Source organism: Lissotriton vulgaris, chromosome 11 (assembly GCF_964263255.1).
Source record: "Lissotriton vulgaris chromosome 11, aLisVul1.2, whole genome shotgun sequence".
In the NCBI taxonomy this organism is placed as follows: Eukaryota; Metazoa; Chordata; class Amphibia; order Caudata; family Salamandridae; genus Lissotriton; species Lissotriton vulgaris.
In genome coordinates this window covers 253,670,061-253,686,826 of record NC_141699.1, presented here as the reverse complement: position 1 = coordinate 253,686,826, position 16,766 = coordinate 253,670,061, and the positions used below count along the sequence as shown (strand labels likewise).

At 49.6% G+C, this 16,766-nt stretch overlaps 2 protein-coding genes across 3 annotated transcripts in view; both read right to left on the bottom strand.

Annotated features, from left to right (window-relative positions):
- Positions 1-16,766, bottom strand: part of SMTN (smoothelin) — a 1,042,724-nt gene that overhangs the window by 599,800 nt on the left and 426,158 nt on the right. The gene's annotated exons all lie outside the window — the stretch shown is intronic.
- LOC147679597 (uncharacterized) lies at positions 5,817-13,661 on the bottom strand. Its single transcript, XM_086944666.1, has 5 exons — positions 13,520-13,661; positions 9,700-10,245; positions 8,608-9,303; positions 6,106-6,369; positions 5,817-5,953 (listed from the first exon to the last, which is right to left on the bottom strand). The coding sequence occupies exons 1-5, from the start codon at positions 13,659-13,661 to the stop codon at positions 5,817-5,819; spliced, it is 1,785 nt and encodes a 594-aa protein (XP_086800792.1).

The window sequence follows — 16,766 nt, the reverse complement described above, 5'->3', positions numbered from 1 at the left end:
ATTGGCTCAAAGGGGTGTTTCATCAACTGAGCCAAGACAACATTGAGATTCCATGTAGGTGGTAAAGGTCTCACTGGAGGATAAGTCCTGAATAATCCTTTCAGAAACTGCTTGACCAGTCTATTGGACCATAGGGAAATACCAGACGAAGAGCGCCTGAACCGAGATATGGCTGCCAGGTGGACTTTGATTGAGGCATGGGCCAATCCCGAGTTGGCCAGGTGAAGCAGGTAAGGCAGAAGTTGTGCCGGAGATGACGAGAACGGGTGCAGTTTGTTAGCCTTACACCACAAACAGAACTTCTTCCACTTAAGGGAATACGTCTTGTTGGTACTGTCAGCCCGGGCCCGGGCTAAGACGACCCTGCAGTCCTGAGGAATATCTAAGTCCTGGAACTCTCTGAACTCAGGAGCCAAGCCGATAATCTAAGAAATGTCGGATCTGGATGCTGGACTTGCCCCTGGTTCATAGTGAGGAGATGAGGGTAAGGCCTGAATGGAATCGGAGGCTCCAGCGACAGAATGTGTAGTTCTGTAAACCAGTGTTGGCGCGGCCACGCTGGGGCTACCAGGATCAGGATGCAACTCTCTCCTTTCAGTTTCCGGGGGACCCTTGGGATCAGGGGAAATGGAGGAAAAGCGTAAGCAAAGACGTTGCACCATGCGATCGAAAATGCATCCCGAGAGATCCTTTCTGGGGAAGCCAGCTTGCATAATGTTGGCATTTTGCGTTGATCTCATTCGCAAATAGATCCAGGTGAGGTCTGCCCCATCGGGAGAATACTGCGTCGACAGCATGTTGGTCGAGCTCCCACTCGTGGCAAATGGAGCGTTGCCTGCTTAGCGAGTCCGCCAGGGTGTTGGCTGCTCCTGGGACATACTCCGCTTTCAGCGAAATGTTGTGTTGGAGCAGCCACTTCCAAATTCGCTGCGATTCTTGAGACAACGTCATGGATCGAGTTCCCCCTTGCTTGTTTAGATAGTGCATTGTGGTGGTGTTGTCCGTCCTCACAAGCACTGGGGAGTTCCTGATCCGGGGCAGGAATGCTCGAAGTGCCAGGTATACTGCCCTCAACTGTAGCAGGTTGATGTGGAGCTGTTTTTCTGCCAGCAACCACTGACCGTGTATCTGAAGTTCCTGCAGGAACGCACCCCATCCTTCCAATGATGCATCTGTTGTAATCACGTGTGGGGAGGTTGGAAGCAAGAATAGAAGGCCCTGGTTCAGGTTTTTTGTTTGAAGCCACCAGTGCAGGGCCTTCACCACGAACGGAGTGATCCTGACAAGATCGTCGAAGGATCCCGTACACTGGATTCACTGGGATGATAACGCCTCCTGTAAGGGACGCATACGGAGGCGGCAGTGTGGCATTAGGAGGATATTGGAGGACATCATTCCTAGCAATGACTTGTAGAGTCGCACCTTGATGGTCTTTTTGGCCTGAATGTGGGCTGCCAGAGACCTCAGTTTGACCCGACGCTCCTGTGATGGGAAGGCCTTCTCCTGATGCGTGTCTAGAGTTGCTCCACGGAAAGTGAGGCGTTGAGAGGGCTGCAGTACTGACTTTTCCTGGTTGAGCGTAAGCCCCAGGCTCTCGAAGAGCTGAAGACAGGCTTTGGAAGATCTGTTCACGCCTTCTAGAGTAGGAGACTTGATGAGCCAATTGTCCAAGTAGGGGAATACCTGGTGATGGTGTTGGCGAAGGTATGCTGCCACTGGAGATAGGCATTTCGTAAAAATGTGTGGCGCCGTCTTCAGGCCGAATGGAAACACTCTGAATTGGTAATGTCTGCCCGCCACTGCAAACCTTAGGTATTGGCGGTGACTTTTGTGGATGAGTATGTGAAAGTAGGCGTCCTGGAGGTCTAAGGACACCATGAAATCTTTGGAATTGAGTAGCTGTAACACCTCCTGAATGGATACCATACGGAACAATTGTTTTTTGAGATATCCATTGAGGCTCCTTAGATCCAATATAGGTCTCCATTTCTTCTCCTTTTTCCGTATTAGGAAGAACCGGGAATAGAATCCTTTCCCCCTCTGACCTCTGGGAACTCTTTCTATGGCTCCTTTCTGGAGCATTAGTGAGAGTTCTGCTTGAAGGAGATGCAGATTCTTGTGCTGCATGGGACGTGGGGGGTTCGGAGGAGGAGTTTTCACGAACTCCAGAGTATGACCGAACCGAACCAGCTGGAGAATCCGTCGTTATTTTTTGCCAATTGTGGAGGAAGTTGGAAATTTTCCCTCCAACTACGTAATGTGGAGATGAAGTGGAGGCTTGTTGGAAAAAGAAGTCATTGCCTTCTGGCGGACTCTTTCTTTCCTCCTCTTCCACGAAAGGAAGACTTATTGAACGAGGACTGGCTTTGTTGCTGCCTCTGTTGGTATTGAGGCTTGTATTGCTGGGACGAGCCGAAGGAGGATTTGTATCCCTGATAGCCACCTCTAGTCTGCTGGCCTCTACCTCTGGAGCCCTGAAAGGAAGTATTTTTGTACTGGAGGGTACCCAAGGCTTTCGCGGTCTCCGTATCTTTCTTGAGACCCTGCAGCATCTTATCAATATGTTCCCCAAAGAGCAGCTCTCCGTCAAATGGCATGTCCAGTACTTTGGCCTGTACTTCCGGCCGGAAATACGTAGCTTTCAGCCAGCCCTGGCGCCTAAGGACCGCTGCCCCCGTCAGCTGACGAAATCCTGTAGAGGCGATATCCAGCGCCACGTCAATAATTTCCGAGGCGGACCGCTCTCCTTCAAGGAGGATCATCTTTACCTCTTCTTTCTGCTCCTCTGGTAGTGTGCCTAGATATGGGGCAACATCCGCCCACATCTGGCGATTGTAATGCCCTAGGAGCGCGAGTGAGTTTGCCGCTCTGACAGTAAGGGCCGACATCGACGAGAACCTCTTCCCGATGTTATCCAGTTTACGGCCTTCCTTATCCGGAGGCGCAGTCAGCGCAGCAGCTGGGTTGTTGGATTTCCGTTGCGCAGCTTGGGTAATAACGGAGTCCGGTTTGGTATGGCCTGTAAGGGATGCCTGAGCCGTGTCTGGGGCCCTATACTTCTTATCCAGTCTGGTCGGCACTGGTAGTAAAGATGAGGGGTTTTTCATAATTTTTACCCCCTGGTCCCAGATGTATTAAATAATAGGGATTGACCGAACCGCCTTCTTGAATGGCTCTTTAAAGTTTTTTATTTTTTATTTTAAGTATTTGTATAGCGCAACTGATACCTTGCAGGTTTCCTGGCGCTGGAGAATACTCTAACTGAGGAAAACAGGAGCAGGTAACAAGCGGGAAGAATTAGGGGAATAACCAGGTCTTGATCCGTTTCCGAAAGGGAAGGAGTTGTGAGATTTGGCGTATGTCGATGGACAGACTGTTCCATAATTTAGCCGCTGCGACCCTAAATGATCTGCCCCCAGTTCTGGCTTTGTTGTATCTGGGCACTTTTACCAGACAGGCTGAGGACGATCGCAGGGCTCTGGTAGGAGTGTACTACGAGAACAGAGCTTGCAGAGGTCTGGGCCAGAGTCCGTGCAGAGCCTTAAAGACAATGCAGAGGGACTTGAAAGCCACACGCTGCTTCAAAGGTAGCCAGTGTAGCTCGGCTAAGGCCGCTGTGGCCGAAGATCTCCTCGTCCAGCCGAGAGCTAGCTTGGCAGCGGCTGACTGAATTCTTTGAAGCCGGTCTAGCAGCGTAACTGGAGACTCAAGTAACAAAGCGTTACAATAGTCGAGGCGACTAAGAATAGTGCACCTGACTATCAACGCCCGAGCTTGTGCAGGGAGGAGTGGCATAATTTTACGCAGGGAACGTAAAAGAGCTGAGTAGGTTCCCACTGTTTTGGCGACCTGGGTTTCCGTACTCAGCTTGTTATTGAGCATGGCTCCCAGGTTGCGGACCGAGGTAACTGGCTGTGGTTTGACCCTTGTTTCTGGAGGCCAAAAATCGCTCGGGAACTGGCGAGATATGTTGTTTCCAGCACAAAACAGAACCTCTGTTTTAGAGGAATTAAATTGTAAAGAGTTCTTGTGCAACCACCCAGCCGTCTCTCTTAGGCAGTCGTGGAAGGAAGTTAAGGGGATGGAGTCTTCTCCCTCCCAGGAAAGAATGAGCTGGGTGTCGTCAGCATAGTTGATCGTTTTTATCCTGAACAACTTAATTAACGTGATCAAAGGTTTAAGATACATGTTAAAAAGGATGGGACTGATGGAAGAGCCCTGGGGAACTCCCTGGGGCACGGGTGCAAATGCGGATTGGAATGGGGGAAGGGAAACAGCCTGTCTCCTGTCCTGCAGATAGGAATGAAACCATAGCAGAGCCGTGCCGTCCACAGCTGCGTCACCGAGTCTCTCCAACAGCGTCCTGTGGTTGACCGTATCGAATGCGGCAGACAAGTCCAGCAGTATCAAAGCTACTGGCTGGCCCCTGTCTGCACGCATGCGAAGATCCTCCATGGCTGTCAAGACAGCTGTTTCGGTGCCGTGGGCTGGACGGAAACCGAATTGGAGGTCATCCAAGAAGTTGTTCTGCTCCAGGTGAGTGGAGAGACAGGAGCTGACCCATCGTTCAGCGATTTTTGCTGGAAATGGCAGGAGGGAGATCGGTCGGTAGTTTGATAGACAGTCAGGGCTCAAGGAGGGCTTTTTCAGGAGCGGGGTAACAAGCGCCTGCTTCCAAGGGGTTGGAACATATCCGCAGTGCAGAGATTGGTTGCATATTCGGCGCAAAGTGCCGAAGAGTTCGGTTCTAAAGCTTTTAATTATAAAGTCATATAGGAAGCAATCCTGAGGTTGCGTGGTAATCTCTATTTTGAATCTTGCCGCTGCTCTCTCTACGACATTGTGAAACCCTCCCGATATCTTCTGGGGGTGAATCCGCCTGTGCCTGGTCTGTCGATGCCGGACGTTCGATGACATAGTTATTCCACTCGTCATCCGCTATTTCTCCCTCCTCCTGTTGACCTTCTTCATCCTCTCCTACTGCTTCCTCTTCTTCTTCATCAGAAGACGGTATAGGAGGCAAAGTCACAGGATCTGGGCGAATGACTAGCGGTGGTGGTCTAGAGCGAGGAGGAGGAGCTGATGTCACAAGATGTGGAGGCACTACCAAAGGAGGCGGAGTAGACGGAAACCGCTGTTTGTAGTCCGCTATAAGAAATTGGAGGTCCGTGACTATGGAGGCCGGGAGGCACACCATAGGTTGTGAAGAAGGAGGCGGTTGATGTTCCTCCTGATATGGCTCTTCTGCCTCACTCAGGTCTTCGCAATCCGAACTCTCATGGACCTTGACATTGAGCTGTGATGGACTTCTTGCAGTGTGGAACATGGTACCATCATCAGAATCCTTAGTCTCCAGTAATTGGACCGGTGGCAGTGGCTGGACCTTGCTAGGAGACTTAGTTTCTGGCATCAGCGTTGACATCCTGAAGTGAGTATAAGTGTACTTCAGCTTAGGAGAGTTTTCCGTCGACAGGCCCGTCGACGGTGTGGTCATTGGCGGTGGGGTGCTGACAACCACCGCAGACATCTCTGTCATCTTCGTCGACGACGGCATCGTCGATGGTAGCGTCATCGACGATGGTTTCTTCGACGGCGTCGTCGACGGTAGCGTCATCGACAATGGTTTCTTCGTCAACGGCGGCGTCGACGCTGGAGCTGGCTTCGTCGACGGCCTCGTCGACGCTGGTGTCGACGTCGATGGCTTCGTCGACGAGGATGTCGTCGACGACGATGGCTTCGACTTCGTCGACGTGGAAGCTGCCGTCGACGGAGGCGTCGTCGATGCTTTTTTGACAGGAATTATAGATGGAATAGACCTACCCGTCGACGACGATGCTGAGGTAGTTGTCGACAAGGTGGTGAAGGCTGATGCTGTCGACGTAGAGATGGATATTGTCGACGCTGTCACAGGCATGGCAGAAGACACCAACACAGGCTTCTTGAAGGTGGCTTCCTGAAGAGAAGTCTTAACTGCCATGGTTTTATGACGACCCTCCGAAGACTTAGGCGTCTTCTTTTGAGGAGGCATATCAGACGGACCTGGAGATGTCTGTCTTGGCCTTTTGGCAGAGGAGTGTGAGCTCCTGAAGGAACACTTGCTCTCACCTGAAGAGACTGTCTGATCCTGGACCTTTAGTCTCTGAAGCAACAGGAGCAGCAGTCCCTCTCTGTCCTTTAAAGTCTTCACAGAGAAAGTGCGGCAGACCTTACAATCCTTGGCAGAATGATCAGGGTAGAGACAGTAGAGGCAGTCTTCATGTTTGTCATCTACATGCAGCCTCAGCTTACTACACGAGGCACAGGGTCTAAAGAGCCCTTTTTTAGGAGTGGTAGACATAGTTGACTCTAGCACTCCTCTACAAGAGTAAACTTGAAGAGAAAAATATGGAATAAATCCAGAAATCCAGAAAGCTGAGTAGAGCTCAGTGGAGACTCCCTTAGCACGACGTGCGGTAGAAAATCTGAGGGACTAGGGCTCCTTCCAGGAAGGTTCTAGAGGGTGGTAGTAGCTGATTGGCTCCTGGCCAAAGTTTGGTCCTTTTTACAAAAGGACCTGGATAGGTTACTAATGTGAGGCCTCTGGCCTATTAGTATGTATATGTCTATATGACATTACTGTTATTATGTACCGGGGACTCCCATCCCGACGACGGGGAATGATTCAGGCATGTGAATCTATGAAAGATACCCATAATACTGGATAGCTCAATATCTCTTTTAATTCTGCCGTATAAGTTGCCAGTTCGGGGTCACCCATAATCTTTGCCAAAAAGTTAGGGGTCTGAGGCACAACTCCTCCCCGATAGGTCTAATTCCCAAGTCCTACCGCAAGGGAATGAGAGGAGTACTAGAGGGGAGCCCCAAGATCTGCATAATACCATTATTTTCTACTTTGCTCACTGCTCCAGAAAAGGAATGCCCCAAAGAACAAGTTACTTACCTTCGGTAACGCTTTTTCTGGTAGATACTATATCTGCCTGTGGATTCCTCACCTTGTGAATATCCCCCTTGCGTCAGCAACGTTCGGAAATTTTCTTCGTAGCACGCCGTCGTGGGCGACGTCACTGGAGCACGGCATCGCGCGCGACTCCGTCTGACGTCACCGACCCCATAATAGGCCCACGCCGGCGTGATGACGTCAGTTCCGCCCTTTTTTCCGTGCCTTCGAGGCACACGGACGGACCAACGATAGCAAATATGCAAATATACAGTGTACACAGTACAAATAGAATCAAGTCAATACAACAGTATTATAATCATATATACAGAAAGACCAGGTATAGCAGAGTAGACAAACGGGGAGGCGGGTGGGTCAGTGAGGAATCCACAGGCAGATATAGTATCTACCAGAAAAAGCGTTACCGAAGGTAAGTAACTTGTTCTTCTGATAGATACATCTGCCGTGTGGATTCCTCACCTTGTGAATAGAATCCCACAGCAGTCCCCACTCCCGGAGGAGGGTGTCCACTCTGCTACACCAGGAAGTCTTGGAGGACAGAACGCGCGAAGTGGCCATCCCTCCTCACCTCGGTATCCAAGCAGTAATGCTTCGCGAAAGTGTGGAGGGAGGCCCAAGTCGCGGCCCTGCAAATATCCTCAACAGGCACACCCCTAGACAAAGCAGATGTTGCAGACTTTGCTCTAGTTGAATGAGCTCTAATACCCTCAGGAGGGTCCTTACCCGCAAGGGAGTAGCAGATCTTGATGCACAGGATTAACCATCTGGAAAGAGTGCGCTTGTGCACCGCTCTGCCCTTCTTGCAGCCAGCATAGCCAACAAATAGCTGGTCGTCCATCCGGAAGTCTCTAGTCCTGTCCAGATAGAAGGACACCGCCCGCTTAGGGTCCAGGCGATGCAGTCTCTCCTCCTCCTTAGACGGGTGAGGGGGAGGATAGAAGGTAGGAAGGGTAATGGACTGCCCAAGATGGAAAGGAGTCACCACCTTAGGCAGAAAAGCAGCCCTGGTCCTAAGAACCATCCTTTCTGCATGAATGGTCAGGAACGGGGGTTTGGAACTTAGAGCTTGAAGCTCACTTACCCTCCTTGCCGAGGTGATTGCAACGAGGAAAATAGTTTTAAAAGAGAGAAGCCTCAATGGACACTTGTGCAAGGGTTCGAAGGGAGAACCCATTAAAAAGGTCAGCACAAGATTCAAATCCCACTGAGGAATAATAAAAGGGGTAGGAGGAAACATATTCACCAGACCCCTCAAGAATCTCACAACCACCGGAGACTTAAAGAGAGAAGGCTGATCCGGCAAACAAAGAAACGCCGATAAGGCCGAAAGATAGCCCTTGACCGTGGACACAGCCAAACCTTGCCGCGCCAGATAAAGGGCAAACTGTAAAATATTAGACAGATGAGCCCTCAAAGGGTCAACATCCCTCTCCCTGCACCAAGAAACAAATTTTGTCCACCTATAGGAGTAAATGGACTTAGTGGTGTCACGCCTGGCGGAGAGAATGACATCCACCACCTCGTGCGGGAGAGAAAAAGAACTCAAGTTGCCCCGTTCAATCTCCAGGCATGAAGGTGTAATGTCTGGAGGTGGGGGTGTAGAACCTGCCCCTCCAACTGAGAGAGGAGGTCTGCCCTGTGAGGGAGACGGAGCGGCTGGTGAGAGGATAGGTGGAGTAGGTCCGAATACCACACCCTTCTCGGCCAATCCGGGGCGACCAAAATGACTTGGGCCCGGTCTTGACGAATCTTCCTCAGAACCCGAGGAATCAAAGGTATGGGGGGAAACGCGTAAAGGAGTCGATCTCTCCAACTCAACTGAAACGCGTCCCCCAATGCTCCTTGCATCGGATACTGGAGACTGCAGAATGAAGGGCAGTGAGCATTCTCGCGAGTGGCGAAAAGATCCACCCGAGGAGTCCCCCACATCCGAAAGATGTTGAGAACCACCTCCGGGTGAAGCCTCCACTCGTGGTCGGCAGAAAACTGCCGACTGAGACTGTCCGCACGCACGTTCAGAACCCCGGCCAGATGATTTGCCACCAGACAAATCTGATGGTCCTGAACCCAGGACCAGAGACGCAGAGCCTCTCTGCAGAGACACTGCGACCCTACCCCTCCCTGCTTGTTGATGTACCACATCGCAGTCGTGTTGTCCGTTAGGACCTGGACCGAACGACCGCGAAGGGAAGGGAGGAAGGCCTTGAGTGCCAAACGTATCGCCCTCAATTCCAGAAGGTTGATGTGAAACAACCTTTCTTCCGGAGACCAAAGACCCTTGACCTCCAGGTCTCCCAGATGAGCACCCCACCCGAGAGTGGATGCATCCGATATCACTGTGGCCACTGATGGAGGTAACTGAAAAGGCTTTCCCTGTGACAGATTGCCTTCCACGCCCCACCAGGACAGGTCCGCTGCAGTTTCTCTGGAGATCCTCACAGACTCCCTGAGATCTCCGTTGTGCTGATACCACTGCCTGCGGAGGCACCACTGGAGCGCCCTCATGTGCCAGCGAGCATGACTGACCAACAGAATGCAAGAAGCCATCAGACCGAGCAGACGAAGGACCTTCAGGACTGGAACGACCGCTCCAGAGTAAAACAAAGGAATCATTTCCTGTATGTCGCGAATCCTTTGAGGTGGAGGGAATGCACGACATACAGACGTGTCCAGTACTGCACCTATGAACAGGTTGCGCTGGGAGGGCACCAGGTGAGATTTGGGTACGTTTATCGAAAAACCCAACCTGTGTAACAACTGAGTTGTCTCCTGCAGATGATGGAGCACCATCTCCGGCGACTCTGCTTTGATCAGCCAGTCGTCTAGATAAGGGAATACAGGAATCCCTGACCTCCTGAGATGCGCCGCCACCACTGCCATCACCTTGGTGAAAACTCGAGGCGCAGTAGTAAGTCCAAACGGGAGGACCGCAAACTGGTAGTGTTGCGATCCCACCGTAAAACGGAGATACTTCCTGTGCGACTTCAGGATTGGGATGTGAAAATACGCATCCTGCAAGTCGATCGACACCATCCAGTCTTCTTCCATCAGCGCCAGAAGAACCTGAGCAAGGGTGAGCATTTTGAACTTCTCCTGTTTGAGATAGAGGTTCAAAATCCTGAGATCCAGGATAGGTCGAAGCCTGCCATCCTTCTTGGGAATCAAGAAATACCGGGAGTAGCACCCTTGACCCCTCTCCTGCTCTGGAACCACCTCTATCGCTCCCTTTCGAAACAGAGCCAGGACTTCCTCCTGCAGGAGAAGCAGGTGGTCCTCCGAGCAATAACCTTGGCAAGGAGGGTAATTGGGAGGGAACTCCTGAAAAGGAAGTGCATACCCATTCTCTACGAGATTGAGAACCCAAAGATCTGATGTAACCGATTCCCAATCTCGTAGAAAGTGAGTAAGCCGACCCCCTACTGGCCCTACATGATCCAGAATGGTGGATCTAGGGCTGCTTTGCTGATGCGGGTGGGGGTTGGGCATTATTGGAGGAAGTGGAGGAAGAGGAGACTTGACGTCCACGACCACGACCCCTCTGTCTACCTCTATAGGACTTGTATAGAGGGTTCTGCTGCTGCTGCTGTTGTTGGCCCTGCTTGAAGGGACGAAAAGAAGATTTTCCAAAACCCTTGAATTTTCTAGCTGCAGACCCTCTCATCTGCAGACCCAACGACCTCGCAGTGGCACGGCTGTCTTTAAACCTTTCCAAGGCCACATCTGCCTTCTTACCAAAAAGGCCTGATCCTTCGAAGGGTAAGTCCAACAAAGTAGATTGTACATCCGCTGAGAAGTCAGATGACTTTAACCATGCGGCTCTCCTAGTTGCAATGGATGAGCCCATAATTCTGGCAACTGAATCCACAGTGTCCATGCCGCTCTGGATGACCATGCGGGCCGCAGCCTGAGTGTCAGAGATGACTTCATTAAAGTTCTTTCTATCCTCCTCAGGAAGTTTAGGTGACAGCTGCTTCACTGAGTCCATCAGCGCGTGCACATATCTGCCCAGAAGGCAAGTGGCATTTGACGACTTTAGAGCCATGCTCCCAGAAGAGAAAGTCTTCTTCGCAGCCTGATCCACTTTCTTAGACTCTTTGTCAGCAGGCACTTGAGGGAAGGAGCCTGCCGCCCTATTAGAACAAGCCGCCTGAACCACAAGACTTTCTGGAGACGGATGCGTAGAAAGAAATGCAGGGTCATCAGGAGCCACCCTATAGCGCCTTGCAATAACCCTTGAAACCGCAGGAGCAGACAACGGCCTCTTCCAAATTTCCCTAATTGGATCTGACAAGGCATCAGTAAACGGCAAAGTCGGCTCCACAATAGAGGATGGAGAATGCAGGACTTCCGTGAGAATGTTGGGCTTGTACTCCACCGTGGGCAGCTTTAAGTTAAGAAGCTCAGCAGCCTTCCTAATGACCACGTGATAAGGAGCCACGTCCCTTGATGGTGCATCAGAAGACGAAGGCAGACCCCACTCGGGAGAGAGTTCTAGACCACTAGCATCCCGAAGCTCCTCGAAGTCATCACCATGATCAGGAAGCTCGCCTTCCTCCACATCAGAACTCTCATCATCATCCTTTTGCTCGAGGAGACGCTGAGCTCTTCGCCTCGACCACTCCATTCGAATCGAAGTCGATGGATCCGGTAACGACTCCGACGGAGCCGGTTCCGACGTCGCTCGAGGAACCGAAGCAGAAGGACGAGGGTCAAGAACAGGTGTGGCTCCACGATCTCGACTGCGAGGTCGATCCGGAGTCGGCGAAGCCGCACGCGGAGTCGTGGACCTCGGAGGAGCCGTACCGAGCCAAGGTGAAACAGGCGCCGGCATGAAAGGCATAAATGGAGCAGGGGCATACGACTGAGGAATACCCAGGTTGTATGATAACGGACCCATGGGGCCACCAGGCGCTCCAGCGGGGTACATCGCCCTAGAATACACTCCAAACATCGCATTGAGAAAATGCGAGGGATCCTGCCCAGGACCAGGGAAGGAAGGGTACGGACCTACCGGATGTTGCAATGGAGGCCGACCCGACACATCCTCACCCTGACCTTCTGGATTCACAGGAGTCTCCGCCGAAGCCGGTTCTTGAGTCACCTCCTCTTCTTCATGCTCCGAGGAAACCGGCTCCGGGTCCGGCTCCGGCTCCGGCGCCGGAGAACCCACTCTTGACAAAGTAGGTGAAGGAGAGACAAAGTCCTTACGGTGCCTGTGAGACTTTTTCTTCGAGTCAGAGGAATCCTTCCCCGAATGATGTCTCGAACTGTGCTTCCTCCTCTTATGTTTTCTCCTCGAAGAGCTCGAAGCATGCCCGGAAGCCGACTTAGATCTAGACCTAGATCTTTCCCTGGACTTCGACTTCGCCTTGGACCTCGAGTCGTCACCAGACCTCGAACCTGCTCTGGACCTCGACGCCGATATCGACCTCGACCGAGACTTCTGCTTCGACTTCGATCTCCGTGACGTAGATCTCGAAAGCCGCCCGGAGTCCTTTTTCACCTTTGCCAAGAGCAACTTTGCTTCACGCTCCCGAAGCGCCTTCGGATTCATCTTGAAACAGGACTCGCAGTTCTTGACGTCGTGGCCTGACCCAAGACACCACAAACAATCCTTATGCGGGTCCGTGATAGACATCATGCGGGCACAAGACCTACATGGCTTAAAGCCTGTTTTCCTCGACGACATCTCCGGAGAGGAACAAAGTCGCAAGAGAGAAACAGTGACAAATATTATTTAGAAAGATACTAGGTATCGCTGAAGATCCCGAAAACCGTTAGCGTCGGAGACGCGGAAAAAAGGGAACTGACGTCATCACGCCGGCGTGGGCCTATTATGGGGTCGGTGACGTCAGACGGAGTCGCGCGCGATGCCGTGCTCCAGTGACGTCGCCCACGACGGCGTGCTACGAAGAAAATTTCCGAACGTTGCTGACGCAAGGGGGATATTCACAAGGTGAGGAATCCACACGGCAGATGTATCTATCAGAAGTGCTGCAGGCCTGGCCTGCACCTTATACATCGCTACTATTGGGCCAGTTGGTTTGGAGGATGAGTTTCTCAGTAATTTTGCAATTCCTCAAGTGGTCTGGGCTAGCCTAAGCTTGGCTTTGGCAATTTGTGGGCCCTACTCCATATTTTCTGTCAGGGTAACCCCTAAATATTCAAACACTGACACCTTTTCCAGCACAATACCCTCCAGACTGGGGTTGGGATGGGTTGTCTTAATGAGATTGAAGACCATAAACATTGTCTTCAGAGTATTAATCTCTAACCCCCTACTGTTGCAGAAAGTGGCAAAGCTGTCTAGAACCCTCTGAATGCCCATCGGAGATTTTGACAATAGAAGGGTGCCATCTGCAATCATCATTGCAGGAACCCTGATACCTGCCAATTTTGGGGCATCATTATCCTTCACCTCCGTGAGTTGGGAAACCAATGCATTGACAAAGAATCAAAAAAGGGTAGAGGCAAGCACACACCCCTGCCTTATCCCACTGTCACCGGGAAATCGGGGGGCCAGGTCACCTCCTTTTCCACACCTTACCAGGGCATAATTACCTTCATGCAGTCTCATAAGTATGTTCAGAAGGTAGGGGGTAATACCCATATCTCTATGCACCCCCCACAGCTTTATTCTGGGCATCAAATCTAAGGCCGTCTTCAGGTCCACGAAGATCAAATAGAGGCTGCCACCCTCCATTCTCACCGTTTTCCAAAACATAAGTTGAAGTCGAAGTATTTTGTCAACGGTGGAGATGTTCTTCCTGAATCCGGCTTGGTAAGGGCTTAAAATGTCATGGTCTTCTATCCACCCCTGCAGGCGGTCTAGGACTACACTTGCAAAAAGTTTTTGTGAGACGTCGATCAAACTGATCGGTCTATAATTTGCTGGCAGAAGTGGCGAACCTTTTTTGAAAACTGGGACTAGTTCTGCCCCTGCCCAAGTTTCAGGAATCGGCATACCCTTCATAATAGTGTTGAATAAAACTCATAGATAAGGTCCCCACATTTCAGGTTCTTCCTGGAAAAGATCCCCTGGAATCTTATCCAATCCCAGTGCTTTGCCGGGGGGAAAGATTGTCTATTGCGTTTACAACTTCAGGGAGGGTGAATTCAGAGGCTTCTTCATGGACAGCACCATCCACTATCATGGGCGCATTGTCGTGAAGGTCAGGGTGTTTGTTTGTAGCATATAGGGCCTGGAAGTGTATTTTCCATGCTTCTGCTGCTATATTAGGTTCTAGTGCTGGCTTGCCCTCACTGCTCCCTGAACTAACTATGCACCAGAACTCTTTCAGATCTTTATTGGACAAAGCAGTTTTTAGAGCATCCCATCTGTCCATTTCCCTCACCTCTTTTGCTGTTCTAGTGGTCTCTTTATACAGTGCTCTCATTTGTTTTGTTAATGGCTAGTCCTTAGCTTTGATGGCCTCCAATAAAGTCAGTTTTCCCACACGGCAATTATCATTGAACCATGAGCGAATGGCCCTTTTTTTCCCCCTTAGCGTGCATCTTTGGATGAAATACCTCAGCCAAGTTAGAGACCAGATCAGCATGTAGATCTCCAACTTTCTCAATGAGGACCTTGGCCGCTGCTGCAGCCACTTCTCCCAGTTCTACTAGTACAGGGACGACTGCTGCATATAACACAGACAGCTTTTCTGGAGACTGCTAGATTGCCCCCAGTTGATTCTTCTCCTATTATTGGAGAGGATTAAACTATTATCTTTGTGTTTTTCGCTTTTAACAGGTATTTTAATTCATGGATAATCGCTTAGCATTTTGCCCTTTCCACTAAGGAATAATTACTCTTCCAAATAGTTTATTTCCAGCACTTCTTGAAATCCGTTTACGATTGGGAATACCACGAAGCTGTTGAACAGCTTCTGAGGTTTTTCACCAATTTGATGGGTGCCACCTGAAGAGCTGCTTCATTAATCCAATAAAAAAAAATATTTTGCAGCTTCATTAGGATTGCTGCATATAGTAGGCTTAGAAGAATTCAAAGTCTCAACAAATTCCTTTAAATCAATTTTGTTCTAGGCTCTAAAAGCTGTGGGCTGACTAGCCTTCCTGTTTAGCTTTGTCAAAAGATCAAGACTGATGCTAAAACGTGCCATTAGATGGTCAGACTAGGTGAGGGAGAGGGCATCATCCCACTGAAGTAGCTTGACAAAATCCCTTCAAGCATGTGTTCTGCAGTATGTTTCGGAGTGGTATTCAGTAGTTTCAGGTCAAATCCCATCATATTATCAATGAGTATTTTTGCCTCTTTATTGGATGTATATTCCAAATGAAAATTGAAAATCCCAATTATTGTAAAAACAGGACAGTGTATAATGGTATCAAGTAAGTCACTAAGCGCTTCCAAGAATTTCAATTTAGAGCCCGGAGATCTATAAATCAATAGACCATAAAAACTTGGATTAAAATCCAATTTTCAATTGAAAAATAGTGCTTCATAAACAGCTAAATTAACCTGCTCAAATGTGGTTTCATAGCAATCCTTGTAAATTATAGCTACACCTCCTCCCGCTTACCTTCCCGATCTAATCTCTTAGTAAGAAAGCCCGCTGGGGATGCCTAGGCTAAATATGGGTCAGAGCCCATGTCTGCCCAAGTTTCAGTTAGGAAAAAGATATTTGGGGTGTGTGAATCAAGATATTCAAAAATCTCTAAACTATGCTTAATAACGGAACGAGTATTCAGCAAACCACAGTTGAGCTTACAATGCCCTTTCCAGCACAATACCCTCCAGACTGGGGTTGGGACGGGTTTGCTCAGTTGGATTGAAGACCATAAACTTTGTCTTCAGAGTATTAATTTCTAAACCCCTACTGTTGCAGAAAGTGGCAAAGCTGTCCAAAACCCTCTGAATGCCCATTAGAGATTTTGACAGTAGAAGGGTGTCATCTGCAAACATCATTGCAGGCACCCTGGTACCTGCCAATTTTGTGGCATCATTATCCTTAACCTCCGTGAGTTGGGAAACCAATGCATTGACAAAAAGGCAAAACAGGGTAGAGGCAAGCACACACCCCTGCCTTATCCCACGGTCAACCGGAAATCGAGGGGTCAGGTCACCTCCTTTCCCACACCTTACCTGGACAAAATTACCTTCATGCAGTATAAGTATGCTCAGAAGGTACCTTGAATTGTATTTCAGATGAATGTGTTTTTTGCATTTTTATATCCTAAATATTTTTTGGGGGATATGATGACTTTTAAGAAGGATATGGAAGCATTCCAGGCTATATGCAGATTAGGCACTCTTTTCACCAAAACGCAGACCGCGTCGGTCAAGACATAAATGCTTCCCAAATGTTTCCAAGGTTAAGCACCGCCTCTTGAGTGGAGCAACATAACTGATTCACTGGAATGCATTCGTTGATGAACTTTAGAAGACTAACATCCAGCAAAGTTTCAGGAAAAAATGTGTATTTTAGCGTTGCTGTTTCTTTTTACTACCCGGGCTCTTTAGTTCTTGGAAGCCCTATTTGAGATTTAAATGCTCTAAAAAAACTTTGAATGAAATAGAATAAAAATATGAGGGGTTACTCTTACTCTGTGGTCGTAAAATAAAGGGAGAACAAAAATAATTTTTTTTATTTTTTTTTTAAATCAGGGAACGGTATGCCGGGATCCAGACTAGGCTGAACTGTTCACCTACCACTAGTTTTAGAGCCAGAACACAACCAGGAGAAGGTAGGCAAATGCTTAGTGCCCAAACCCAGCCACAGCATCAGTGGTGTTTCACTATTAACATTACATAACTGTCCTCTAATTGTACTTGCCTCTATGTGCA